Source organism: Acipenser ruthenus, chromosome 22 (assembly GCF_902713425.1).
Source record: "Acipenser ruthenus chromosome 22, fAciRut3.2 maternal haplotype, whole genome shotgun sequence".
Lineage (NCBI taxonomy): Eukaryota > Metazoa > Chordata > Actinopteri > Acipenseriformes > Acipenseridae > Acipenser > Acipenser ruthenus.
The window spans coordinates 2,668,026-2,695,718 of record NC_081210.1 but is presented as its reverse complement, the minus strand read 5'-3'; the positions used below and the strand labels follow the sequence as shown (position 1 = coordinate 2,695,718).

The following is a 27,693-nucleotide window of genomic DNA, read 5'->3' as shown; positions in this document are numbered from 1 at the left end:
GTTTCCTTGCAAATAGCAACATGCTTTGACACCACGCAAAGGCCCAAGCAACGGCAGTTGCTCTGGATACCTTCCTGGAAGCTTATTGGATTTCAAACAGGTACGTTTTTGAGGGATTACATGGTAAATCCCAGCAACATTACGCATACATCCTAGACGAAGGGCTTGGGGTCTTGTTTGTTTGTTTCAAATAGCAAAAATTCAGCAACCATCTATCAGTAATACTCAATTCTGGCCCTCAAGAATAAATCCAGTCCAGGGTTTTACTCCAACCAGGTTCTAAAATAGTTCATTGAACCTGTTAAGAGACAATTAACTAATTTAAGACCTGCTTGGATTAAAAACCAAGACTGGAATTGATCTCGAGGGCCAGATTTGAGTATCACTGCCCTGCATGCATCAAGGGATAATCAGCATTAGCAGGTTTTCTAGAATCCAATTTTGAGATGTAAACATTATAACAGCTATGTCCTGAGATATGTTTTGTCAATAATATATCTCTTTTTACTGGAACAACTTAAAAAAAATAAATAAAACCTGTATAATGTTTTAATCATGTCTGGATTTTTTTGTCGACCATATAATTTGATTTACTAGGTTCTGATCTATCAATAAATATAATTCGAAATGAACACTCATGTGCACGCGAGCGTCAATCAAAACCCCACCAGCACTGAGTATTATTATAATTGAATAATATTAATACACACATCAATTCTGCTATGTACAAAATACTGCTCTTTAATAATTTAATCTTATTAAAATGTGGACCATCTCATTAATACTGTTCATCATTAACTTCAGCCCCGCAACATTATCGTGTAATTGAAGACATTGAGAAAAACTAAAACACCATTTCTGTTTCTGAACGCGTTCCATAATATTAATGTTCATACGGTGCATTAATTATACCACAATGGCATAAAGCCACACAATAGTAGCATATTTATTTTTTGGTGTTGGTGAGATCCTATCGGCTCTACGTGCTATAACTACAAAATGTAATCATCAATGGTTTAAAATAAAATACTTTAAGGATAACATTATTTTAAGATGTATAAATTAATAGAAAGTATCGTGAAGTGTTATGAATTTGTAATCAAGTTTGTGGTATCATGTCATGGTTTTATTATTAAATTGCGACTGCGCGCTATTGCACAATCCCACATTTAAAACACGCAGGTCAAACTCCACCTTGGCAGGTCATTAGCCATGAATGCTCATTAGCATCCCTCCCCTACCTATCCCGGACTGGGCACGGAGACCCTGCCGCCGCCATCGTGTGCGCGCACGTCCTCTACGGTACTGCGCTGACGTCATTACGCCAGTGAGCTCGAAAATGTTTAGGAGTGTTGAGCGAGCTCGGCGCTTCGGCGGATTTTCTAAGGAGGAAAAAATCAAAATAAACCCGCGATAAACTGTTGCGGGAAAAAAAAAGCGAAAACCTGTTAATTGTGTTTTCCTACTGTTCTGTTTCGTGTCGAAGTTTGAATCTTAGGTTCAGCCCTAAGTGAAAGTTAGGCGGTTGTAATTCTTTTTTTCCCGGAGTGATGTCGAATCCTGGCACTCGAAGAAACGGGTCGAGCATCAAAATCCGTCTGACAGGTAAGTAAAAAAAAAAATAAAAAATACATCCAGTTTAAATTATTTTACCTAGCAAAAACTGTTTGAATTTGATAACCGAATTATTTGGGCGCGTAGTTATGCAGAAGTCGTCTTGTGTGAAGGGAAGTACATTAGAGTGAATGTATGTTGACCACCGTCTGTCTGAAAACAGCTGAAAAATTTCGTCCACAGTACTGACATAAAAGCCAAACGTTGAATGATGCGTGGAACATTTTCTACGGTTGTTACATTTCACTATTTAAATGTTTATATTTAAGAAATGTATGCAGTAATATCGTGTAAAATTGGCGTTTGTGTTTGTTGTACGGTGTGATACACTGGGAATGTAGATTGGTGTCTGAGAAATGTTTAAATTGTTTTAATCTGCATTGAATCACTCGTGCAGCGGTATTGTTTGTTTAAGTGAAAACTTTTGCGATATCTGTACTGCTATTTGGAGGTGTTACCTGGCTGTTGCCAGATTTTGCTGCCTGTGTAAATAAATGTAAGAGACACGGTTTGCACATGCGCAGTGAGTCCAGATGTAGCTTCCTGCCAAATAGGGAGCCTGTTTTCACCAGACCGTCCTTCTAATTTATAATTATTTGTCTTACTCGGAGAAGGATTTGCGTTCTTACTATACTTTTGCAAGGAATTGTACAGTATATTACGCCTAGTGGTGTATTTTGTAGGGTCCAAATATCAACAAGACTAGCATCAATTGTTGTGGATATATATCTGTTCCATAAACCTGTATTGAAAAGCTGTTTTAAGCTGTCCAGATTTATTAACTCCATTTTAGATGCAACTCAAAAGTAAACTGTTAGGCAGGGATGGTGTATAATGTTTAATCTTTCAGGTGCACATCAAAAATAAAGTAGTAGTTTACAATGTATTGGAAATGTACATAATCCATGCCTCTTCATAACCAGTTGTAGAAGCTGTGACACTTCTGGTGAATACAGTAAGTGGGCATAGATGTCAATAGTATTTCTGTATGCGGAATATCCTGATCGATTTTTCATGCTTCAACTTCATTTTCCGGTTTTTACATTCTTCCAGCAGACATCTAAGTTATGTTTAATTTACCTACACACCAAGCTTGATTGTTCGTAATTCACGTACTGCATGTAAACTGTAAAATTAAATGATCATAGCCACTATAGCAAGGAAGCCAGTTCTAGACTGGTTTAAAGACTTGTGCTTGTATTTCACAACTGATGCCTCCTGTGGTTTTGTAGTGTCTGATCTGTAATTGTCCTACTAGCCTACAAAATGGGTTTTAAATGCAATTTTCTGCTTCTAGAGACCACATTTAACTGTCTTTTTTTTTTTTTTTTTTTTGCACTTGATCCCATTTATTACTTTAGGAATGATTGACTTTTTTTTAACTAGTTAATTTGATCAAAACCTACAGGGGTGAGGGAGTTTTCTTTCAAAGCCTCTTTGTTAAAATGCTTCACTGCTTTGCGAGCACAGTTTTTCACTGAGCAGCAAGTCATTACTATGTTGGATTGCCTTTTCATTATGACCAAATTTGTACTAAAAGCCATTGCGGGGGATATAAGTCACTGACATACAGTACCTGTTCAACACCTGGCACTGTAGTATTGTCAGTAGCAAGGAATTATTCACTTGTCCACACACACACACACACACAAAAGCATATACATGCAGGCAGGTGAAAACAGTCCTTGAAGATATATTTATTTAAAATGCACTGTTTGCCAAACTGAACCAAACAGTCTTTCTTCCACTTGGCAGGCATGCTTGTATGCTGTCTGTATTTTGTAAATAGCAATTTGGGGTGTTTTAGGTCAGGTTGTTAAGCCGTTGTTTGTTTTTTGCATACGTCGCTAACAGAGGGTAGGTCACACTTTTGAATCCAAATATCCTGATTGCTGAGGGTCTGTCTGGTAGCATACAAAATGCCTAGTAAGAAAAATGAAATGACTTTTGTGTCAGTGTTTCAATGCAGTATTTGTATCCCTTGTATTAGATCTGGGTGCTCCAAAGGATACATGCTTCACCCGTCATAATAGTAGTGTAGGGATGTAGACTAATCCATCAGTTCCAGCTGTGCTCACCCCCCTGTGCAGATGAAAGGAATTCTAACTGGCAGTGGAATGTCTGGAGTGTCATGTAACAATGAGCATGAAGCCATTACACTGGCTGCTGCAATGTTTAGTCTTTCACTTGTTTTACCTCATCAATCCAGACCTTGTTCCTTCTTGGGAAATGTTGCCGTTTAGCGTTGGTTTAGTCTGGAACTGCAGTTGATTCGTATTGTTGGTCTTAATCAGTACTGTAAGTTAATTAAGTTAAAATGGAAGATCTTGCAATCTGTTTAACAAACCCTATCTACACATGCATTTCTTTCTCCACATTCCTAGACATTTCTTTAGATATTGCTTAGATTTAAACTTTAATCCCTTATGCACTGACTACATTTTGCAGTCGCTATATTTTTACTTTTTGTGGATTTAAAATAGACAGGGTTTTTACTGAGGCTATTGAAATGGGAAGTATGTGTCATTTTGATCATTTTGAAAATAGACTGTTTCAGTTTATTATATGTAATGTAACTGCATGCAGCTGAATCTCACTTTTACAAGCAAACTCTGTATATTTATAATACATGTCTGTGGTACTTCCATTGCACATGAAATTTCATATCTAGGGAACTGCGTTATACGATTGTAATGAAGCTTGAAATGTTGATATTGAACTGAGATGTAAATTAGATCTTTGTTGGGGGACAGAGTATGTAGGCCTGTATATTATTTAGTAATTTTGGTGTTGACCAGTTTTAGCTACTGTCTGCTCTTGAAATAAGACATCCTGCATAATCCAGGATACTAGCCTTAAACATAGTAGTAGTGAATGTGTTTTAGTTAATGGGTGTCAGCATTTTATCACTGACAGTTAATTGTATAGCCTTGATTTCTCCTGTTTAGGTATAGAAATGCTGATATGTTGGTCATTTATGATCTTGTCAACAGTCAGATGCCACCATGTTACAGTAAGACGGTTGTAGCTGTAATTTAAGTGGAAGATCACATGCAGTAAATGCTGGATACATGATTGTCAAAGCCCCTGCGTCGTTATAGCCTCCACCGATTTTGTAACTTCAGACATGTAGGCATTAACCCATTTTGACCAGAATCCAATTAATGGCTCCAGGGTTGTTGACAAAATTGGATCTGGTATTTAATAATACATTTGAAAGCCACTTAAACTACTAATGATGTAAGTGCTGTGCTGTGTATGTTGTATCATTGTATCAAGGCCCTACAATTGTAGAGTAACATATGATGTGCTATAAGACTATGTTAATAAGTTAAACAGTTAATAGAAAAATAATGTTTCTATTGGATTTTAAATCGCACTTGTTCAGGCGACCTCTTTAGTGGTATTTGTAGGGGGAAAAGTCTTATCTTTTGGAAACCCTGGTGTGATCCCCTGTGACTTTTTGTAAGACCCACCATTCAGTAATGTACTTTATCCTTCTGTTCTGTTCCCATCTGCAGCCCCCTTTGCATATTCCGCCTCTGTCTGACACCTTTTATCTGCTGCTTTGCCATTAGCAGGATGTCTCATCACTGTGTTCCTGTAATCCCTCTTGTATCTTAGCAGTTATTTCTCACCTGTTATTGCTGTGGACTCTCATGTTGCGACTTTACGCTTCTCACATAGCATTAGATTGTGCACATGGGAATTTAAAGGTACAGTCACTGTTTTTTTTTCTCTCCCCCCGGCATGCTGCAAAACAGAAGTTCATGAAATCCACTGGGTTAATCTTTTTCTAAACAGTATTTCTAGTAGTTTGAGGCATTGAATACGTTAACTATAATTTTTTTTTTTTTTTTAATGATGTAATTTCTTCACAGCTGTGGATGGCTATATGATTATCTAACTGGTCTACTGGGAGTAACAGTAATTTATCATTCCTCAAGGGATGGATATTGTTGCCAGTGCCGATAGAGTATTTTTTGTGCACCTGTTTATCTTCTTTACTATGCTGATATATCTCGATCTGCTGATCTGATTGTCATACATTATCATTCTTTCTGCCCTGAATGGTTGAGCTCAGTGTCTTCAGAACGCGTTTCTCAAATTTGATTGAATTTTGTTCATCCCAGAAGATTTTCTGTATGTGTTTTAGTGGCCTACATTTCTATGGCACTGGCATGCGATTTGCCTGAGTTATTGAAAGATCTGTTGCAGCACAACACAAAATGTATGCAAAGAGGATGTTGCAAAACAGAAGTCCTTTGTAACATGTATGGACAAAGGTGGGGAGTATTGTGACTCTGTCATTACTGTATCCATAGCCTGGCTTTATGACACATACTCAAAACATTCTTCAAATGTATTAAGCACAGTTTATTATAAAGGAAGGTTTAAGCCTCCCACACATAACATGCACCCTCCTGTTTTATATATTGTTTTCATTGAGGAATTGAAAGGATCGCACCAAAAAAGCTATATCTCTAAGGTGCAGAAGTCATCTTTGTGGATAAAGTCTGAGACCATGCACACTAGATGCAGCCTCGGCATATTATTTAACTAATGGTTCTGGATACAGTCATTTGGCTTGGCGACAAGCTGCTGGTTTTATGCACCCTTTTGTGATGTTTTGTTACCTAACAGTGCTGTTTTGTTATCCAGGGATTTGCAGTAAATTCATCTTAGTTTTGACTGAGTATCCAGATATGCCATCTTCTCCACACCCCTGAGCCTGTATAGGGCCAGTTGTAAAGTGCACATGGTCAGTGACCTTTTAGTTCAGATAGACAAGGACTGGAATTTGAGAGGAATGGTAGCTCTTGCAAGAACTACTCAGTCTTCTGTTTTCAGTTTTTCTTTTCAGATTAGTTACTTTTTAGAAGGTGCAGTCCAAACTAAATTTTCACACTAATCAAATATGAAGACACAATTTCCCCACTACTTGTTTTCATTTTATGATCTTTAGTTTCCTCTACATCAAGCAGTATACATTGTTCTTTTGATTTTAAATAGACATGCTTTTATAATCCCTTCAAAGCCCCTACTGAGGCTTAAGACAGCACTTTTTTAATCGTAAACACTATAATTTAAGCTTTGTTTTATCAGGAGAATCAGTTAAGACACTCCTATTCTGGATGCATCCAGCCTTTTGTTGGATGGTTAAAACTGGATCATATGACCACATGATACAGTAAAATGGTGTTTTGGAACAGCAGCAAAACAATAAGGGACTTATTTTTCAGGGGACTGTGCTCCTCACTTCTGACTCCAGTGCATATAATGGGGGTGGGGGGTGGGAATACAATCGATTTTACTTTTTTGGAATAAAAAATAAACTATTGCCTAAGGCAATGTTTGTACCCCTCAGGCCGTAGTTTACAGCAATTGCTCTCAAGCATATTCTGTTGGTATCGTATGCAAACAGTAACTCTGCCATGGCACCGTACTGGGTATTTCAGGACAGTTTTCTACAAACTGGCCTATGAATTCTAAGACTTAAGACCACTTTTTAATTTACTAATTGTTTAATTAATATTTACTTTAATTGATGATTCATTCACATGAATAGATTGCAAGCCTCAGGGATTCGAAAAACTCGGAACATAATGATCCGTTTTATTGTGGTCAATAAGAGGATGATGTATAGCCGAGTGTCACATTTGGGTTGTTTTGTTGGTGTGCAATGTGTGTTTTTTTTAAACTATTATTTTACCTTTTTGCATGCAGTTATACTGTCTGTATTTGACTTGCAATAATATAGGCATGCAACATGTGTGGGTCCTCTGACATTCCTATCTGTGTTGTACAGCTCAGCTGGAGGATGTAAAGGGTTTGTGGTTTATTATGCAGTCCCTGGTGACTGTCTGCTGCACTATCCTTTGTAAACTGAGACTACTGATTCAACTGAAATCATTAACCCAACTGTGTAAATAGATGCTGCTTTGTATAAAGGGTACAAAAGGAGTGTGGCACGTAGATTGATACTGCTGTATCTTAAGTTTAGAGATACCATGACTGATAATATACAACCCTTTGTTTATCAGCATTTTGGGAGACCGTGTAAACATTAGACATTTTATAATGTTTTTGTTTCTGTGCAAGCTCACAGGAAATGTGCTTGTTGCCTAAGACTGCGACGAAGCAATTTCATTTACTGCATGATGTATGAATACAGTTTCAGCATTTCTTTTGTGATTTGGGTTTGTGCATGCATCTTTGTACAATACAGTATATTGGTTTGGGATGACCTTATTTGATAAGTTCAATTTGAAAACATGAATCGGCTCAAATTAATTAAAAGCATCTTCATACAAGGATAGGCTGCATTACTGGGACCATTTCATTATTGCATGTTGGACAGTGAACTCTAAGTCAGGGGGCACCTAGCAATCCAGACAGTTTTGATAGCAGGCTGGGTTATTAAAGGGCAGAGCGCCCATATAGGGCCGGTTGCAAAGTGCACATGGTCAGTGACCTTTTAGTTCAGCTAGACAAGGACTGGAATGTAATTGCCTTCCAAAGATACTGGGATAACCATTAACTGAAATTAAAATGAACAGCCATATGACTTATTTTTTTAAAATCACTTAATATATTTAATTGGATGACATCTGATGAAATCAGTCGACCAGACAATTCACTCATCAACCTCAGTATTTATGGTTTGTCTGTTACTCAGACATATAACTGCTTGTCTGAAATTGCTTTTAAATGCCTGATAAATAAACAAACCACTAAATTACATACCATTAAAAAAATGTGTTTTACAAATTGTGTTTTTTGCTCACTCAAGAAGTAATAGACTGCTGATCATACTACGCTCAAAAGCAAAGGAACTAAAACACAGCAATTTACCGCCTATGTGTAAACCTGTTCTGCCAGGATTTTTTGAAATTACCCAGGGTGATCTTCACAACACAGCGAGTATTTACATGGAGATTCTTACCAAACAAAAAAAATGCTCTAGTAATAGTCATCAGAACTAAAGTCCTTTAGTAATTCCTGTAAGGGTATTCCATATTGGAAAGGTGGTTCGAGAGACAAGAACATATTTGTCTGGCCTTTCTGACTTTTTTTTGGATTAAGAACAGATAGTTTAGCCAAACATGTACAGTAAGGCACAGTATAAGAAAGCACTCTATACAGGACATCACTGCAGTACATTCATTCTTAGACAATGTGCTGTATTGTACAGCCTGCTTTGTAAACTATATCAGACTTTGCATGTAAACTTTATTTTTGTGTGTGCTGAATTGTTATAGCCATAGGGATGCAGTGACATCTGCTGCTTGATTCATTTTAATAGGAGGGATTGTCTGGCTGTATCTTAAATGTAGAACCCCCTGACTTACTAAGCTAATACTTCCATTGTGGTGGCAGTAGCCACACACATCCAAGCTAGCATAATCGGTTTAGACTTACTGAATAAAGTATTCTAACCTTTTAAAAAAACAAAACAGACAAAAAAAACAAACATTAAATTTGATGTGGATTTGTTGGAGTGTTTAGATCATGCATCAATCTGGTTCAATGTGGGTAACATATTAGTTTAGTCAGGCTAAAACTAGACAGACCACTTGATGAAATACAATCCAGTGCCAGCAGCAGCTGTGACGTCAAACAAGCCCCTTGAGATTGTATGCATTAATCCCACGCTGTAAACAATGTGCATGATTTTTGTTGCTTTATATATTAATATTAAACAAGCAAAGGTTACTTGTCGGCCTGCTTGCAGTTGATGTATCTCCTCAACAGAGTATTCCATATTAAATTATAGTTGAAGATTTGCAAAACACTGACAAGTATGTCTGTGACTTGTATCCTTTGCTAAGGCTGTACAGTATACAGTATAATTGCATCCTTGTTTAATTCCTTTCATTGAACCCAACAGCACAAGTGCAGAGTACCAGTGCTTTGAGCCCACAAATTGTTCTTATAAACCATTGTACTGTAAACAGTCATTGACTACTGTACTCACACAATATTGCCTTGTTTCTTTTTGCAGTGCATGTTACTGTCTGTGTTCTATATTAACCCCTGTTATACAGTACATGAATGTATACTTCCTTTGTGATTTTTACACATTTTACCTATTCTGAAGTCTGTATTTAGGTCTAATAGTGTCCTGAACTCCTAATGTGCTCCTAAAGTACATTCTCAAAGCTTCTCATCTGTAATTTGTCTGAGGGGTTGGTCAGTTCTCGGTGGTTCCTGGCTAGGAAAGGCTTGTGTGCTGTGCCCCCCTCCCACCAGGACTCACGGCAGACAGTTTTGTTGTCCCTGACTCAGACACAGTAGATGCTGTTCCTCTGGGAGTGCATTTAGCACAGTAGGAGGATGCATGCATATTGACCTACTGTGTCTGTGCCTTAGGAAATGTTGTAACTAGTCATCCGCGCCAGGATATCCAGTTCACATACTCCTCTTTCAAAGCTGACTACACGTGTACAGGTTGGTGGACACAGCCTTTTTATTTTTTTTAATGTCGCTTTGCTTGTACTGCAGTGCTTTACAACAAATGTTTTCTTCCTGAAGTATGCTGTTCACATACCTAAGTATTGTTAATCTCTTTATCGCTTCATAAACTACACTCTGAGACAGGAACTGTGTTCCAGCCAGCTGGATCTATTACCGGAGGCACACAGTGACCTTTAGTTGGCTCATGGTGGCTTCTAATATGAGGGTGACTGTATCTCCTTCCCCTGTCAGTATTAATAAAGATGTACCTCAGCTGAACCAATGATTCTGAATGTACAAATGCTATAGGTTTTTAAACCACCATTGGTATGTATTCACTTGGTTTGTGTCAATGTAGTGAGTTTACCTCTTCTAGAGCAGTTTAACAAAAAATTAATAAATAGTTCCCACGTTGTTCTGAACAAGAGTAAAATAAGTGTCATTAGGAACCAGCAGGATCTGAAAAGTGAAATGATGGCTTATATTTCAGTAAATCTCAAATTATTAGTTACTTTCAGTGGATTTGGTGTCTGTAATTAGGGCGTGTGTGTGTGTAACTTGCCATTCATTATCGTTACAGGGTTTTGTTGTAAAGACCTGTGAAATTTGGGATTTGGGGTTCATTTTAAAATAGTAACAGATTGAGGAGTGCATGTTGCTGTATCCTTGTGTGTGGTTATAAATTAACCTGTCTCCCTAGCTGAGGTACAGTGCACACAGCGTGTAACTAAAGAAGCACAAATGATTTCTCAATGAATTAAAGCAAAGGTGCCATGGCAAATCAGCGAAGGAATAACTGCGTCTCTCAAATACAGCTCTGTTGTTGCGAGCACTTACAGCACAATAATGAGATGTGCTCAATTCAGACAGCATACCAAACCCTGAGGGTCCAGTCTGTTCAGACTTCATTTGTGTTATCTGAACCTTTAGAGGTGAACTTCCTTAGCAATCCTTGTACAATACAATATACTTTTCTAAAGCAAATTATAATGTTCAGTAAGATGTGCTGTTTTAAAAAGGTGAGTTGCCCAAACTGTTAACTGGTCAAAATTACTGTAAATCAATTGTATATTCTTTGACTGGACAGCCATATTTAGTAGTCCTACAGTACTACGAAATGTTTTAACCATTCAGAAATGTTTTGATCTAAACTGACATCCGCTACGTAGTATGTTATTCATTTTCTTTAACTTGAATAGTTTATTTTAGTACATTCTTCAAACTAAATCGGAGTACAGTTTTGAAAATGCTAGTTTTACCATTTTGTTACGCAAGTTGGTCTGTAGATTTTAGTACAGCTCTGTTTTTAAATCTCCATTTAATTACTGTATAAGTAACCTTGAGGTTAATTTCCAAAATTTGGAGCTTGCGCAGAGGACTACACAAGTCCAAAAACTAAATGAAAGTGGATGATGGTAAAAAGCTAAAACACAAACTGATCACCTGTTATTTCTTTCTTGCAGTATTATGTGCCAAGAACCTGGCAAAGAAGGATTTCTTCAGTAAGTAAACTCCAAATCTTTGGGACATTTTATACTCTTCCCCTAATAAATGTGTTTTTTTTTCTTGCACTGATGCAACAATATAGTGCAATGTTTTGAATAGTAATGGGAAGCATTGTGCAATTTAAGTGGGAGCTAACATTAACATTATTGGCACAGTATGTGGACAGTTTCAGATACTGTAGCTCACGCTGTTGTCTTTTTGTAACATGATTCAGGCTCATCATGTATTTCCGTCTGTCACAGGGTTACCTGACCCTTTTGCCAAAATAGTAGTAGATGGATCAGGTCAGTGCCATTCGACAGACACAGTGAAGAGCACATTGGACCCAAAGTGGAACCAGCACTATGATCTGTGAGTGACTTTCCATTTAAATTTGTTGTTGTTGTTGTTGTTATATACCTTAACTTAATCTTTTACTTTTAGTACATGGAATCCTGCCACGAGTGATACTTTAATGCATCATCTTTGAATATTAAACATTTTATACCGTATCTGAAGAAGAGACATTTGAGGTCTTGAAAGCTAGCATTTGTATATCAGTTAGTCTAAGTGAAACAGTATCAGTTTTCAAGTTTTCTCAACTACTAGTAACTGAAAAGGGACACATTTTTGGTGGGTCTGAACTTTTGCAGTTTAGCTTTTCATAAAATATGTGACTGTCGAAAACCTAACTAGTCATTTTAAGCTTTCCACCCATTTTATTGTAAGAACATTAGACCTAAAGTTCATTCAGGGAAAGAATTGTTAAATTGATTATTTTGGGATTCAATGGGAGAATGCTTTTAAGGGTCACATGTGAGTGTCATATGTCTCTGGTGTTTTATGGAAAACATGGATTAATCAATTACTCTGCTCAGTAATTTGCCAAGATAATAGTCAATACGCTCTTGTGAAGTTTGTCTGTCTGGGCCTTGGCAACACGTTTAGTTTTCCAAGCCAGCTTGTTGCCTACACCCACATTAGTAGTTTAGAAGACTCTTGCACACTTAAGCACAGTAAACTATTATTCTTGATCAGTTTAACAATATTCCAGGGAAAAGCATAGTCTAAGTGACATTACCCACAGTGGTACGCTGCAAACTGGCAGTGCTTCATGCTGTTCCACTACTGATTATGTCATCCCAAGGATTAGAGCCATTAAGTTAAGTGAGTGGCTTTTTAGAAATAACTGCTCCTGTATGACTCAAGGTGTCAACTGTACCATCTTTTTGCAATCTGATAAAATACTTCTCACTCTGCAGCAGTCTATGAATTACTCAAGTGACTTAAAAAAAAAAAAAAAAAAAAAAAAAAAAAATGCTTTAGTAATAGTCATCAGAACTAAACCATTACAATTTGTTTTATATGTTTACATAAACTTAAATTGTTTGCAAATGATCTGCTTAGTTACATACTAATTGTGTGTGTGTGTTAGCTGATTACCTGCTTGCTGATATCTTCATAAAAAAAGTGTTTAAGGCTCCTCTTTATTTTACACTGTCTTAATTGTTCCCTACTCTACTAGATATATTGGAAAAACAGACTCGATCACGATCAGTGTGTGGAACCACAAGAAAATCCACAAGAAACAGGGAGCTGGCTTCCTGGGCTGTGTGAGACTCTTATCAAATGCGATCAGCAGGCTAAAGGACACTGGCTGTATGTACCTTTTCACCGATTTGGTGCATTAATGTCTTGCCTTATTAACATTGCCGTAGCATTTCAGTGTACCTTTCTAGACCGGGATTTAAGTGGGACCTGCATAGAAACTACTTGTTAAATTAGCTTGAAAATAAATGGGATTAGTAAAAAGCAGTCTGTTAGGAGTATATATTTAGCGCTGCCTTTCGCGGTTTTTGTTAAGCTAGTATCACTGCTGTTCCAGCCACCAGGAAGGTTAATTGTAGGGTAAGCACAGTTCTATGTATAAAGTGAAACCAATTTCTTATTGTCCTCCACCCTCCCACCAAACAGATCAGCGTTTGGATCTATGCAAACTAAACCCCACTGACAGCGATGCAGTACGTGGCCAAATAGTAGGTAAGGATCTGCTTAGTTACATACTAACTTTTACTTTACTTGAACAAAAGTTATTGTATTTCTTGCTCTTATTGTATTACTTGTATTGTAACGCTTGAAATGTTTTTGCTTACGATTGTAAATCGCCCTGGATAAGGGCGTCTGCTAAGAAATAAATAATAATAATAATAAGGACTGTGATTTAATGTGTGGATTATAAAGAGGTACGTCTGGCTATAATCTTTACTACTAACTGAAAGCTTTCTACTCACTGGCAGCAGTTTTGGTGGCAGCTGATCATCTAAGGGTTTTTAAAAACTGGCAACTGTTTTATTTTTATTATTATTATTATTATTATTATTATTTATTTCTTAGCAGACGCCCTTATCCAGGGTGACTTACAATTGTTACAAGACATCACATTATTTTTACATACAATTACATTATTATTTTTTTTACATACAATTACCCATTTATACAGTTTGGGTTCTTACTGGAGCAATCTAGGTAAAGTACCTTGCTCAAGGGTACAGCAGCGGTGTCCCCCACTGGGGATTGAACCCACAACCCTCCAGTCAAGAGTCCAGAGCCCTAACCATTACTCCACACTGCTGCTTTTTCTTGCATCAGATGTGAAATATCTAATTGAATGTATAATGCATGGTTTTCAGTAACTGTAACTTGGAACTTGTTTTCTAAATCAAAAGTGCACAGTTAAGCATATTAAACTGTGAATTAAATGTTATAGCTTGTTTGTTTTATTATAGTAAGTTTACAGACTCGAGACCGGATAGGCACTGGAGGACCTGTTGTGGACTGTAGAGGACTTTTAGAAAATGAAGGGTGAGTGATGGAAATTCTCGGGCTACAGTTAACCTGCTGAGCACTTTTAAAGTTGTAACTTTTTTTAAGTCTGTAAAGCTTGAATAGTTTTGGTCTATTACTGCCACCTACCGGTGGAGGATAAAAATTTAATTCCAAAGCATCATGGATACATTTAAACCTGCTGTGAAGTGTTCTGTGTGACCTTTTTCTATATTGAACACAGACAAAAATAAGATTAACTAAGTTTAATTCCTTGAGGAGAACACTAGGCCAATGTGAGAAAAAGCATCTCTGTAAATAAACCATTAGGAGTTTTTTTTTTTTTAATCCAAAACCAAAAAAGAATTCTGCTTGGTTTGTCTACGTTGACTACACATCAAGTTTTGTGATGTATATCTGGAAAAAGACTACCGTTCCAATGACAGATACTTTGGTTGTTTTTGAAACATTTATAGCCCAGTTTTTGAAGACTCGGGGCCCGGAAGGCCGCTCAGCTGTTTCATGGAGGAGCCGTTACCATATACAGACAGCACTGGAGCCGCAGGGGGAGGGAACTGTCGCTTCCTGGAATCGCCCAATCAGGAGCAGAGGCTTCAGGCACAGCGCCTCCGAAATCAAGACGCCAGAGGTCACACACACACTCCTCAGAACCGGCCACACGGGAGCCAATCCCCCGAACTGCCTGAGGGTTACGGTAGGTTCAACCCTTAAAAATACTTTTGATGTGACAGAGGTCCTCCCTCTGTGTGTGTGTTTATATATAATAAATAAATAATGTACGCTAAACTGATGCCAAACTGATTTCCAGGGCTTGAAAAACCATGCCTCCAGACTCCAAATGTGTTTGTTCTTATTTCCACCAGAACAAAGGACGACAGTACAGGGGCAGGTGTACTTTCTACATACGCAGACTGGAGTCAGTACCTGGCACGACCCAAGAATACCAAGGTGGGGAGATGCCTGATCCGTGTTGAACAATGCATAGTGCCCCATATACTTGTTCTGTAGTGTCTTTTTAAATATTTTAGACAAAGCTGACTTGCTGTACATTTTACCTATTCTTGAGCTTATCTGTTATAAAAAGTGATTTTTTTTTTTTTTTGTCTTTAGGGTTAATAACGGTTTGCAATGGTATTTCCGCAGGGACCTCAACAGTGTCAGCTGCGAAGATTTAGGTCCTCTGCCTCCAGGGTGGGAGGTCAGAAGTACAGTATCGGGAAGGATATATTTTGTGGACCACAATAACAGAACGACACAATTCACAGACCCAAGATTGCACCACATAATGAGGTAGGACTCCCAAGTGGGCAGTCCTTTTTTATTTTATTTTTTTTTATTCTGTTTTAATTGAATGCTTTTTTTTATACAGTATATGTATTTTGTGAGCAAGTTTAGGATATAATATATATATATATATCTATATCTATATCTATATATATATATATATCTATATATCTATATATCTATATATCTATATATCTATATATCTATATCTATATATATATATCTATATATATCTATATATATATATCTATATATATATATATATATATATCTATATATATATATATCTATATATATATATCTATATATATATATCTATATATATATATATATATCTCTATCAACCATTTACAAATATATGACAAGGTTCATGCATTTCTCCCTCACCCTACTCCTGGAATAACCTCGATTTTGTGTTCTCTCAATTACCATAACAGTCAGCATTCTCAGGTCAAGGAATCAGGCCAGCAGCTACCTGTGCAGACTGAGGTTCCTCCAGAGGATGGAGAAGCAGAGCTCCCAGTACGCTATGAGAGGGACTTGGTGCAGAAGCTGAAATTGCTAAGGCATGAGCTCTCATTGCAGCAGCCACAAGCCGGCCACTGTCGCATTGAGGTATCCAGGGAGGAGATTTTTGAGGTAAGGGAGCTGAAATCATTGCAGTGCATTTTCATTCTGAAACATGGGATCAGGGATACATAAGCCTGCCACCTGGATATAATAAAAGGTGCATTTTTTGTATTCCTGCGTTCAGGATGCAGTCTCATATGAACGTTCAATTGACCAAAACTTTGTCTGCACGGACACGGGTTTGTCTCTTTAATTGCATGCAGATGTTCACAACATGAGTTTGAAATTGATAAGGAGGTGTTTGTCTTTGATAATGAACCCATGGAATGCATTTTAATTTTTAAAATAACATAACCTTTTTCTGTTTTGATAAGTGTTTTTGAGCTGTTTTAATTGGTTCACAGGAGTCGTACAGACAGATCATGAAGATGCGGCCCAAAGACCTGAAGAAAAGGCTGATGGTAAAATTCCGGGGAGAAGAAGGACTGGACTATGGTGGGGTGGCAAGGTACAACACTTTTTTTTGTCTTGATTAAAACATCAGGCATTTTATTTCTGAATGAATCCGGTGTCTTGATTCAATGTCGTCTTTCTTCTTTCTAAGGGAGTGGTTGTATCTCCTGTGTCATGAAATGCTAAATCCATATTATGGACTGTTCCAGTATTCCACGGATAACATTTACACGCTGCAAATAAATCCAGACTCCTCAATTAATCCGGTAAGATTCTCGCCCCCCTCTAATTTAAATAGATATTTAGTTGAACAGTGCTTAAATGAATCCAAAGTCTAAGTGCCGTAGAAACAATACCATGCTGTACTAGAATATTAACTATATTTTTGGGATGCTTGTGTATTTTTATACAGTACCCATAAGATAGAAAAACACTAAGTTAGACGCATCCTATTGCTTTTCTGGCTAGTATTGCATCTACCCAAGACCAAATACTGTAATGCTGCAATAAGTCCCCTGGATGGCAGTGTTAAACCATTTATATTATTATTATTATTATTATTATTATTATTATTATTATTATGATTATGTTTTTATCAATTCCCTCCTTTTGTTTTTCTCTTGCAGGATCACTTGTCTTATTTTCACTTTGTTGGGCGGATAATGGGCCTTGCTGTTTTCCACGGACACTACATTAACGGAGGTTTTACACTGCCTTTCTATAAGCAGCTGCTGGGAAAACCCATACAGCTGTCCGACCTGGAAACTGTGGATCCGGAGTTACACAAAAGCTTAGTGTGGATCCTGTAAGTCAAACTGCTGGCATGCCTCCTTGTTCAGATAGAATACAAATGAAAAAGTACAATGGATGCAAATGAATGCTATAGAAAGTGCAAGACGTTTTATTAAAGCCTACTCCTTTATGCTAATGAAGATGATAATTCTCTTGGTACACCCTGTCCTCCCATACTGGGGCGAGAAAAATGCAAGACTGGGATCGGAATACAGAAGTGGTAACTACAAATGTTTGCCCATATTGTTCCATATCAATGTAGAGGTGCTTGCTATGGTAACTTTCAACATAGACAGTTTATTTAGTGAACCCTCGACTCTTCTGTACTATAACCTTGCAATATTAAGGTACTTTCAGAAAATGTAATCATATGTGCTGTGTTGAGTGTTTTTCCTAAGTGCCTTTAGCAGTATTCAGTGTTAAAGGTCAACATTTCCTTTCAGACTTAATTCTATTACATGTAACAATAGTTGATTCTTTTTCTGAATTCCAAGTTATTTTGCGCTTAAGAAATGTACTCTTGTCACTGTACAAACTGTAAGTGACCTTGTTCCTTTTATTTCCAGTGAGAATGACATCACCCCAGTACTGGATCATACCTTTTGTGTAGAGCATAATGCATTTGGTAAATTTCTCCAACATGAACTCAAACCAAACGGTAGAAACATTCCAGTAATGGAAGAGAACAAGAAGGAATATGTAAGGTGAGGCAGAGATAAGTAGTGCTGAAATGAAACGGCACTTTGTCTTTTGAGCACATTTATCGAAGTAAGCGCTTCAATTGCAAATAACTAATCTTTTCAACATTTCTCAAAAGTACTGACCATCTTCCTTTTAATAGTTTGGTTCATATTGATTTTTTTTTTTTTTTTCCTTTTTCAGTGGTAACTCATTGTAAATCCCTGTTTTAAATATGGTCCTTTAGAATGTAATTCTTTCATTTCAGGTTGTACGTGAACTGGAGGTTTATGAGAGGGATTGAGGCTCAGTTTCTAGCCTTGCAAAAAGGATTTAACGAGTTGATTCCACAGCATTTGTTAAAGCCTTTTGATCACAAGGAACTAGAGGTAAATCACATGTGATATTACCTTGCATCTAAAATGGGTGCAATGAATACAAATATATGAAGAGTTTTATATATTTCATTGTGAAACCTTGTAATCAAAACCACACTGATTTGCAAACTAATAAGTAACTTAAATGCATTTCTCTTAACATTGATTTGTGGCCATTACAAGGGCAACATATCCTAGGTCAAATCTGATTTCATCAGGTTTACCTTTTGTTTTCATGTAATATGGCGGTAATGTCCCTGGTGGTGGTGTGCTCCTTTCATAGCTTGATGCTAATTTGCGTTTTGTTTTACAGCTAATCATTGGAGGCCTGGGTAAGCTAGACCTCAACGACTGGAAGGCCAATACCCGGCTGAAGCACTGTGTGGCTGACAGCAACATGGTCAAGTGGTTCTGGCAGGCAGTGGAATCGTTTGATGAGGAGAGGAGAGGGAGGCTTCTGCAGTTCGTTACAGGCTCCACCCGCGTCCCACTGCAGGGGTTCAAAGCACTGCAAGGTGGCTGTCGAATAAACTGAGCTCCTTGTATAGCCCAAGTCTGCATAAAATCTAAAATAGCACTTGCATATATAATAATTTGACTTGCATAAAATGAAATAGGATTCAAACAGAATTGGCTACAAATGTTTGACCTTTTTAATGTAGTGTTGGTAACTGTTAACTAGAATGTATGTTTGTAAGGTTCTACAGGTTCTGCAGGACCCAGACTCTTCACTATCCATCTGATTGATGCCAACACAGATAACCTGCCTAAAGCCCACACTTGGTAAGAATAAACTGTTATTATACAATTTTATGTGCTGTAAAGCACAAGTTTTTCCGATTTACCATATTGATAGGAATATAAATAAATAAATAAATAAATAAATAAAATAAAATAAGTGTTGGAGATTTACAAACCTCCCTCTTTCTTATAGTGCCTTATACATGATTGAATGTACTTGTGAATGAACGTGTTTTTTATTTAAACACATGTAATTTTGCATTTGCTCTGTTGGGTGCGATTCTTAGACAAGTTTATTCATTTATTTTTATAACAATGCATGCAATTTGTCTTTGCAAAACGGTTAGTTTGCATTGCATCAAAAGAACATCAAAATCTGTATTTGTTTTTTATTAAATCATCAGCTTTAATCGGATTGACATTCCGCCGTACGAAACGTATGAAAAGCTGTATGAGAAACTTGTGACTGCCGTGGAGGAGACCTGTGGGTTTGCCGTGGAGTGAAGAGACCAACACGTGCTGCTTGAGCAGTAACCAAAACTAGAAGAGGAAAGGCCTGTGAGCTTCCTGCTGAGCACTGTGTAGTGAGACGACAGTGAAAGTTACGCCTGGGGTAGAAACCAGCACCCGATGACACAGAGCAGCTCTCCTGAGGGATAAAATAATCTCTGTGGATGGCTACAAATTAAAACACTTTCTAGGAAGAGGGTTGTTGGGTTTTTTTATTTATTTTTTATTTCCTTCCTCTTCTTGGTGTGGTTTTAGGCTGCTTTAAGATGGAAGGTTTAACTAATAAGGTTTTGGTTCTGAAAGTTGATCAATGTGGATTAGGTTATGGAAATCTTGGTTTCTTGTCCTTAAACATTTATACTAATTTGGGCTGCTAAACTGCATTAATTGCATAACAGAACCACACACTTTTTATCTGTTTAAAAAAAAAAAGAATCTAATTTTAGGTCCTAAAAAAAAAAAGACTTTATTTTGTCTGAATATGGATTAGTATCTATTCATTAATGCTTTAAAACTTTATATATAACCATAATCAATCAATCTATCTAATGACTGGATTTCAAGTTTTCATTTTGGGTTGATGACCAGATATCCATTTCCTGTCTTTTCAATTTCTTCTGTTGATTACCATTGTAACGTGCATTGATTTGGTTCTGTGAACTCTATTTAAAAAAAAAAAAAAAAAAAAAAAATGAATATACTAGGTATGAAATAATCTGGTACAGGATGATACAGGCCTGCATGGACTTCCTCATTGACCTACTTTCAAAACAAGTTTTGACAGGCCAAATTGTATTGCGGCTAACTTGTGTACTTACGGGGGGAAGAATATCACACACTAAACTACTCTAGCGTTTTTCGTCAAACAATGTGCACCTTTGCCGGAATCTCGCAGTTTTAAATCCAGTAGGAAACGGCAGTTTTTTAAAATTTTGTAAATAGACGTTTTTGTTTTATTTCCCAAGATTTTATGCTTGTAACTTTATATGACGATTTGCACATAGGAAAAGTCCTAGTCCCCATTTGACTTTTTTTTAAAAATACATTATTTATATACTTTCTCAGTAAGTTGTACCATAAGAAGAGAAATAATGCACGATCAGGATGTTATGACAGGTAACAGTTGTTTATGTAAGAGATATGAATGAATACAGATCCATAATTTTAAAAAAATAATTATAATTAGTTAATTCTGTGTTGCTCTTAATTAATTTTTAAAGAAAAACAGGTTCAAATAAAGGAGAGTGAAAGTGCAGCTACTGAATATACTGAAAGGAGAAAAGATTTACACATTTTAAAAGCTGTCTGGCCTTATAATATTTTATAGAGCGAATCATAGCAGGTTTGAGGATGAGAGTACTGAGTGGTAGACAGTGGCAGAAAGTGTGTTTTTATTTATATATTTAAAAAATTAAATGGCCGTTACTAACTCTAATCCAAGCATTTAAATGGTAGGTGTTAAGTAATGTTTCTACACAATAAAGTGACTAAAGACCTTTGTGCTTGGTCGGTTTTCTGACCTAAAGTGAAGATCTATAAAGGACATAGCAGTACCTCAGTTAATATTTGTTACTGTTGATAGTGTAGGTGTTTTATTTTTGTATTTTCTATTTGCACAAAAAAGAAAGGGGACAGTATTTTAAAACCGAGTGGAATCTGAAGTGTCATGATGTGTTTATATTCGTACATTTCCACTTGGCATGTGTAGCATTTTGTTTTTTAAATCTCTAAACCATTTCACTACAGCTCTGTTAGATAATATTACTTTAAGTTCAGGTTCAAAACAAACTGCTATGGTATTTATGCCATTGGTGTGATTGTAGAAGCGATCAACACTGAGCACAGGTCTCCTACTCTTAGTCCCTGTAAGATGCATGACATTGTGTTAAATCCCTGAAATGCATGAAGCACACATCACCCACTATTAAGATTAAACATTTATGCGTCTTTTTTTTGTACAACTCCTGAGTGGCAAAACTTGGCAATAAAATTAGGCAAATGTTTTGGTGAGACATTTGTCCTTGTGAACGGAGTGCACGTTGACAAATCATTTTTGTCACAGTATATCTTGATGTAAGATTACATATTTGTTTTAGTACAAGAACTTTAATTGCACCACCACCCTCTAAAAAAGAAATACCATTAATATATTAAGATATATCGGTCAATTTGGTATTTCAATCTGATGGATAGGGAGAACGTACTAAAGGAGGCCTAAGATTAATACACAGTGCTTGAATTGCATGGCACCATGTTCTTATCAAACAAAGAATTGAGCCAACTTCTCTTAAGTGTTCCTCAACCACTTGATGTATTTTTTTTTTGAATAATTATTTATTACTCTGTAATGTCCTTTTAAGTATTGCTGCTATATTGTTGTTATTCCCATCTCTTTTTGAAAGCTGATTTATTATTTGTGAAAGCTGTACACTAATCTCTTTATTTTATGTATAAATGAAAGTATTTAAATACTGCTGCTATTATTAAACTAGGTAATGATAGAAGAACGGTTGTAATTAGCAGTGATTCAGGCTAGACCCCGGCGGTCACATTCATGTTTGTGATATATGCAATAAAAATTGACAACTTTATCTATTTGTTTTTATGTCTACATGTGATTTTGTTTTGAATTGTGTTGGTTCTGAATATATAAACTTCAGGGCCTTGTTACCTACAATGTACAGACGTGCTCAAATTTGTTGGTACCCTTACAGCTCATTGAAATAATGCTTCATTCCTCCGGAAAAGTGATGAAATTAAAAGCTATTTTATCATGTATACTTGCATGCCTTTGGTATGTCATAGAATAAAACAAAGAAACTGTGAAAAGAGATGAATTATTGCTTATTCTACAAAGATATTCTAAAATGGCCTGGACACATTTGTTGGTACCCCTTAGAAAAGATAATAAATAATTGGATTATAGTGATATTTCAAACTAATTAGTTTCTTTAATTAGTATCACACATGTCTCCAATCTTGTAATCAGTCATTCAGCCTATTTAAATGGAGAAAAGTAGTCACTGTGCTGTTTGGTATCATTGTGTGCACCACACTGAACGTGGACCAGAGAAAGCAAAGGAGAGAGTTGTCTGAGGGGATCAGAAAGAAAATAATAGACAAGCATGGTAAAGGTAAAGGCTACAAGACCATCTCCAAGCTGCTTGATGTTCCTGTGACAACAGTTGCAAATATTAAGAAGTTTAAGGTCCATGGAACTGTAGCCAACCTCCCTGGGCGCGGCCGCAAGAGGAAAATCGACCCCTGATTGAACAGAAGGATAGTGCGAATGGTAGAAAAAGAACCAAGGATAACTGCCAAAGAGATACAAGCTGAACTCAAAGGTGAAGGTACGTCAGTTTGTGATCGCACCATCCGTCGCTTTTTGAGCGAAAGTGGGCTCCATGGAAGAAGACACAGGAGGACTCCACTTTTGACAGAAAAACATAAAGCCAGACTGGAATTTGCTAAAATGCATATTGACAAGCCACAATCCTTCTGGGAGAATGTCCTTTGGACAGATGAGTCAAAACTGGAGCTTTTTGGCAAGTCACATCAGCTCTATGTCCACAGACGAAAAAATGAAGCTTCCAAAGAAAAGAACACCATACCTACAGTGAAACATGGAGGAGGCTCGGTTATGTTTTGGGGCTGCTTTGCTGCGCCTGGCACAGGGTGCCTTGAATCTGTGCAGGGCACAATGAAATCTCAAGACTATCAAGGCATTCTGGAGCGACACGTACTGCCCAGTGTCAGAAAGCTCTGTCTCAGTCGTATGTCATGGGTCCTCCAACATAATGACCCAAAACACACAGCTAAAAGCACCCAAGAATGGATAAGAACAAAACATTGGACTATTCTGAAGTGGCCTTCTATGAGTCCTGATCTGAATCCTATCGAACATCTATAGAAAGAGCTGAAACTTGCAGTCTGGAGAAGGCACCCATCAAACCTGAGACAGCTGGAGCAGTTTGCTCAGGAAGAGTGGGCCAAACTACCTGTTAACAGGTGCAGAAGTCTCATTGAGAGCTACAGAAAACGTTTGATTGCAGTGATTGCCTCTAAAGGTTGTGCAACAAAATATTAGGTTAGCGGTCCCATCATTTTTGTCCATGCCATTTTCATTTGTTTTCTTATTTACAATATTATGTTGAATAAAAAATCAAAAGCAAAGTCTGATTTCTATTAAATATGGAATAAACAATGGTGGATGCCAATTACTTTTGTCAGTTTCAAGTTATTTCAGAGAAAATTGTGCATTCTTCGTTTTTTGTGGAGGGATACCAACACATTTGAGCACGTCTGTATGTACTCTACATCCACATTCGCCTTTTTAAAAAAGTTATACCCATTTGCTTGGAAATGGCTAACATACTGTACACCCCTTTATCCGAGTGCCAATCAAATTGACACATTTTTCAGTTTCATTGACAGTCCATCATAGTCTGATGTATGCATATATATTTAAAGCATATGCATGCTGCCTTAGGCATTATGCTTTACAAAGAATTACAATTCTCAACTTCATTTACCATAATTCATCAACAGCACTTAATTTTAATGAATTTAATTATTGTAATTGGTATTTAATTACGCTCACCTCTTGACCTTTCCTTACCAGTTTGATTTATCGGTACTTGTTTTTAATGGTATTCCAATGGTTCCTGACCACAGAAGCGACCAGCATCTTCTCTGTAAACACGACTCGCAGGCTCATTTTGCAAACCACGCAAAACAAAAGGAGAGTAGATTGCAAACTTGCAGCAGAATTCAAAGTGTGTCTCTGCATTCCTGTCCAGGAAGTGATTTTCAGGGCAGGTTTCAGGCAGCTTTCTCTCATAACTTATTTCCACACAGTACTATCCTGTGGAACAACCAATGTATTACTTATGTATATATATATATATATATATATATTTTTTTTTTTTTAAACATGGTTCCAAAGTAAAATGGTACGTCATGGATATGGTGGATGGTACGGGTGACTTTCTATCGTTTCAAGATTTTTCAGAAAAGTTTAATATTGCTTATTGGATAAGCAAATGAGGTTCAATTAATTGGAACATTGTCTGGCTTAGTCCTCAGAAATACATGTTGCCTTTTAAAATGAAAGAAGTTCATTACATCAGTGTTATCCATCTAATGTAACAATGCATAGGCATAAGAGATATATTGTAAGAGGCATCCAGAAACCACAGAACATTTTTTTACTGTGACAAAAGTATTTTGGACCGGTGTTTTGATATTTCTGTGTAGGAATGTAGGGGAGAGGTTTATATTTGAGTTAAAGTATATAATTGGATACTTTAGTAAATCTTTGAACAATGAGGTAAGTTATGTTTGCAATTCATATGATCTGAAATGTATCATATCTGTAAATGCAATTTTTTGAAAACGACACCTAGAATCGACATATTTGTTACCCAGTAATTATTGTGTTTGAAATTATTGATACGCACAACCCACAGTTTTTTTGTATGGTATGTATGCAATTTTCCCATGGTTATACTGTGCATTTACTATAGTTTCCCATGTTGTTTTTAATATACCGTTGCTTGCCATTCATTGTAATGCTATGCTTTGCCGTGCTTTCACTGTGCTTTATTATACTTTGTTATGCTTTTACTGTGGTAGATTTTTATAAAAGGAGACCGTGAGTAATATGTTATATAAGGCTTTGTATCCTATTAAGAACCTCTTTGTGCTTGGTTGACATTTCCAATTAAATCACATTCGATTTTGTTTTCTCTCATGCGTATTCAGACGACGAGAATGGCAAAACAACATCTTTCTTTAATTTAACAATCCTTTATTTTCAACAGCTGTTGACCTTTATAAGTTTTACCTTGAGATGTGGTAAGCACAATGAAGCAAAAAGCAATTCAAGCTTCATTTAAGAATTTATTTTTGTGTATTAGCTATATTCTTATTAGTATTGCAAAGGTGGTGAAATAAAAAGACCTTGAGAATTAAAGCAAATTAAGTAACTGGCATCTGGGTTAGAGAAGGTCTTGATGCTTCAGTCACAAAACTCCAATCAGGCATGAAAATTCATCTTATTTAATAAAACATTCAATTCTTAAGTTAAATGAAATGTGTTGTTATTTATTGACCCTGGCCATGGGGTCAATTGTAACATCGGACACCTTACATTTCAAGCGCTCTTGCCATATGTATATCAGCTCTTAAAACAGGATAACGATGGGGGTTGGTAGAGGACAGATGCAAGTTGTATGCATCAGTCTGGTCAAACTAGATCAAATCATCTGTGCGTAATGGAGAAAAAGGTAAAAAATGTTACAACTGTCCCCAGTCTCCCTTACCTCCATTAGCCCAAGAGACTTATTGAAGAGTGGTATAACAGGGTCGTGACAGAGTCTAAAACGCACCCGAATCAGTAAGCTGGGCAGAAGCAGTGACTACCCTTATAAATGTTTACAGCATCCCTATAAATGAGTGTGGGAGAGTCTCTGGGAAAGGTATTACTGCACTGTAGGCAAATGGGTTACCTGCTGGAATAGATGCTGCCTCTTCAGTCCTGAACGGTAAAAAAAAAAGAATGCAGATAAAATGAATGGAGGAAAAAAGTCACAGAAAAATATAAACATTTAAGAGAGATGAATTTAATCTTCTCTCAAGATTAACAGAGTAAGAAAACTCATGACTACAATAGATGAGGCCGCCATAAAAAATAGTGGATACCCAGGACTAGAATGACAATTTGAAAAGTTCCATGACTTTCCCAACTCATAATTGACCTTTTGAATGCAAAATAACTCAAGCTTTGCGAATCATCTATTCTCATGCTTTCATCTCTGCATGGGCAGTTCCTAAGCAATTCATTTTTTCAATGCAAAACCAGTTTCGATTAATAGTCCACTGGAATAATCAATCACAATGAAACTTATCACTTATGCTTATTTGACATGAAAAATGCAAAATGTAACTGTGCCGTTTTGGAATATAATCACATGTAGGGTTCTATTAAGAAAGCTGGGCGCATTTCGCAGACGTTTGTATTAAATCAACCCTTTATATGGGGTACTGGTGGTATAAATTATTGACCTGGTGATAAACTGGCTCCTGGCATTTTTTAATCATAATAAAAAAAGAAAGGGTAAAATTGATAAAAGAACACACTGTTAATATTTGAGGGGTCAATTATTTCCTAAAACCGCAGGTTCTCACAGTACAGACTTTCATTCTAAATCGATAGCATAGTTGCTGTTTTATCCTTTTTGACACGTCTTTCCATTTGGTCCTGATTGCTGTGAATCGTGTGCTAATTATGCCATGTTTGGAAAGCCTGAGACCATGAATTCACTCTGTGACCTGTCAAACGGATTATAAAAACCAATCACTCCACTTTCATTGTTTTGCTACAGAAATCGCAACGTCTTGTACAGAAAGAGTTTAAGGCTTTGGCCACTCTCCAAAACATCACAAGAATTGTTATTGAGCCTTTCATAGAAGTTCCCCTTGTTTGCAGTGCAAATATAAATGTTATTTTTTTCTGTGTTTCAAACTTTGTGCATGGAGCGAATGTTTACTGAATTAGGCAGGAATGCGACATGCAACATTGGGCTTGTCCCCATTCTCTTCCATAGGTACCATCCTCTTCATTGCGCAGAGAGTAACCCACCAAGTAGGCCATTGTTACAACAGTGCTTCATCAAAACAAAAGCTATTGTGGCATGTGAACGACTGAACTAGTCCAGTTTCATTTTTCCCATTTGATGGCCAGAGACACTAGTCCAGAGCATGCAAGTGATTTTTTTTTTTTTTTTTTTTTTTTTTTTTAAATAATAACTAATATAAATCCCTGACCATTTGGGATGGGGACAGCACATGGGTTACACTTGCAGGTGCTTGTGGAAACCAGGGTTCT

The 27,693-nt window shown here is 36.8% G+C and overlaps 1 protein-coding gene across 4 annotated transcripts; it reads left to right on the top strand.

The window, feature by feature from the left end:
• Positions 1 to 1,212: 1,212 nt before the first annotated feature.
• LOC117431517 (E3 ubiquitin-protein ligase SMURF1) lies at positions 1,213 to 22,396 on the top strand. Of its 4 annotated transcripts, none has more exons than XM_034052507.3 (18): positions 1,213 to 1,605; positions 11,535 to 11,573; positions 11,820 to 11,928; positions 13,082 to 13,215; positions 13,531 to 13,596; positions 14,343 to 14,418; positions 14,856 to 15,094; positions 15,264 to 15,348; positions 15,544 to 15,690; positions 16,122 to 16,323; positions 16,659 to 16,762; positions 16,859 to 16,973; positions 17,334 to 17,512; positions 18,066 to 18,203; positions 18,446 to 18,566; positions 18,868 to 19,069; positions 19,262 to 19,337; positions 19,700 to 22,396. In XM_034052507.3, exons 1-18 carry the CDS (start codon positions 1,551 to 1,553, stop codon positions 19,797 to 19,799), a joined length of 2,187 nt encoding a protein of 728 aa, XP_033908398.1. In that variant the 5' UTR covers positions 1,213 to 1,550; the 3' UTR covers positions 19,800 to 22,396. The 4 variants fall into 4 exon arrangements, with proteins under 4 accessions (XP_033908398.1, XP_033908397.1, XP_033908396.1 ...); XM_034052506.3 differs by having other exon boundaries at positions 19,253 to 19,337; XM_034052505.3 differs by having other exon boundaries at positions 15,511 to 15,690.
• The last annotated feature ends 5,297 nt before the right edge of the window (positions 22,397 to 27,693 follow it).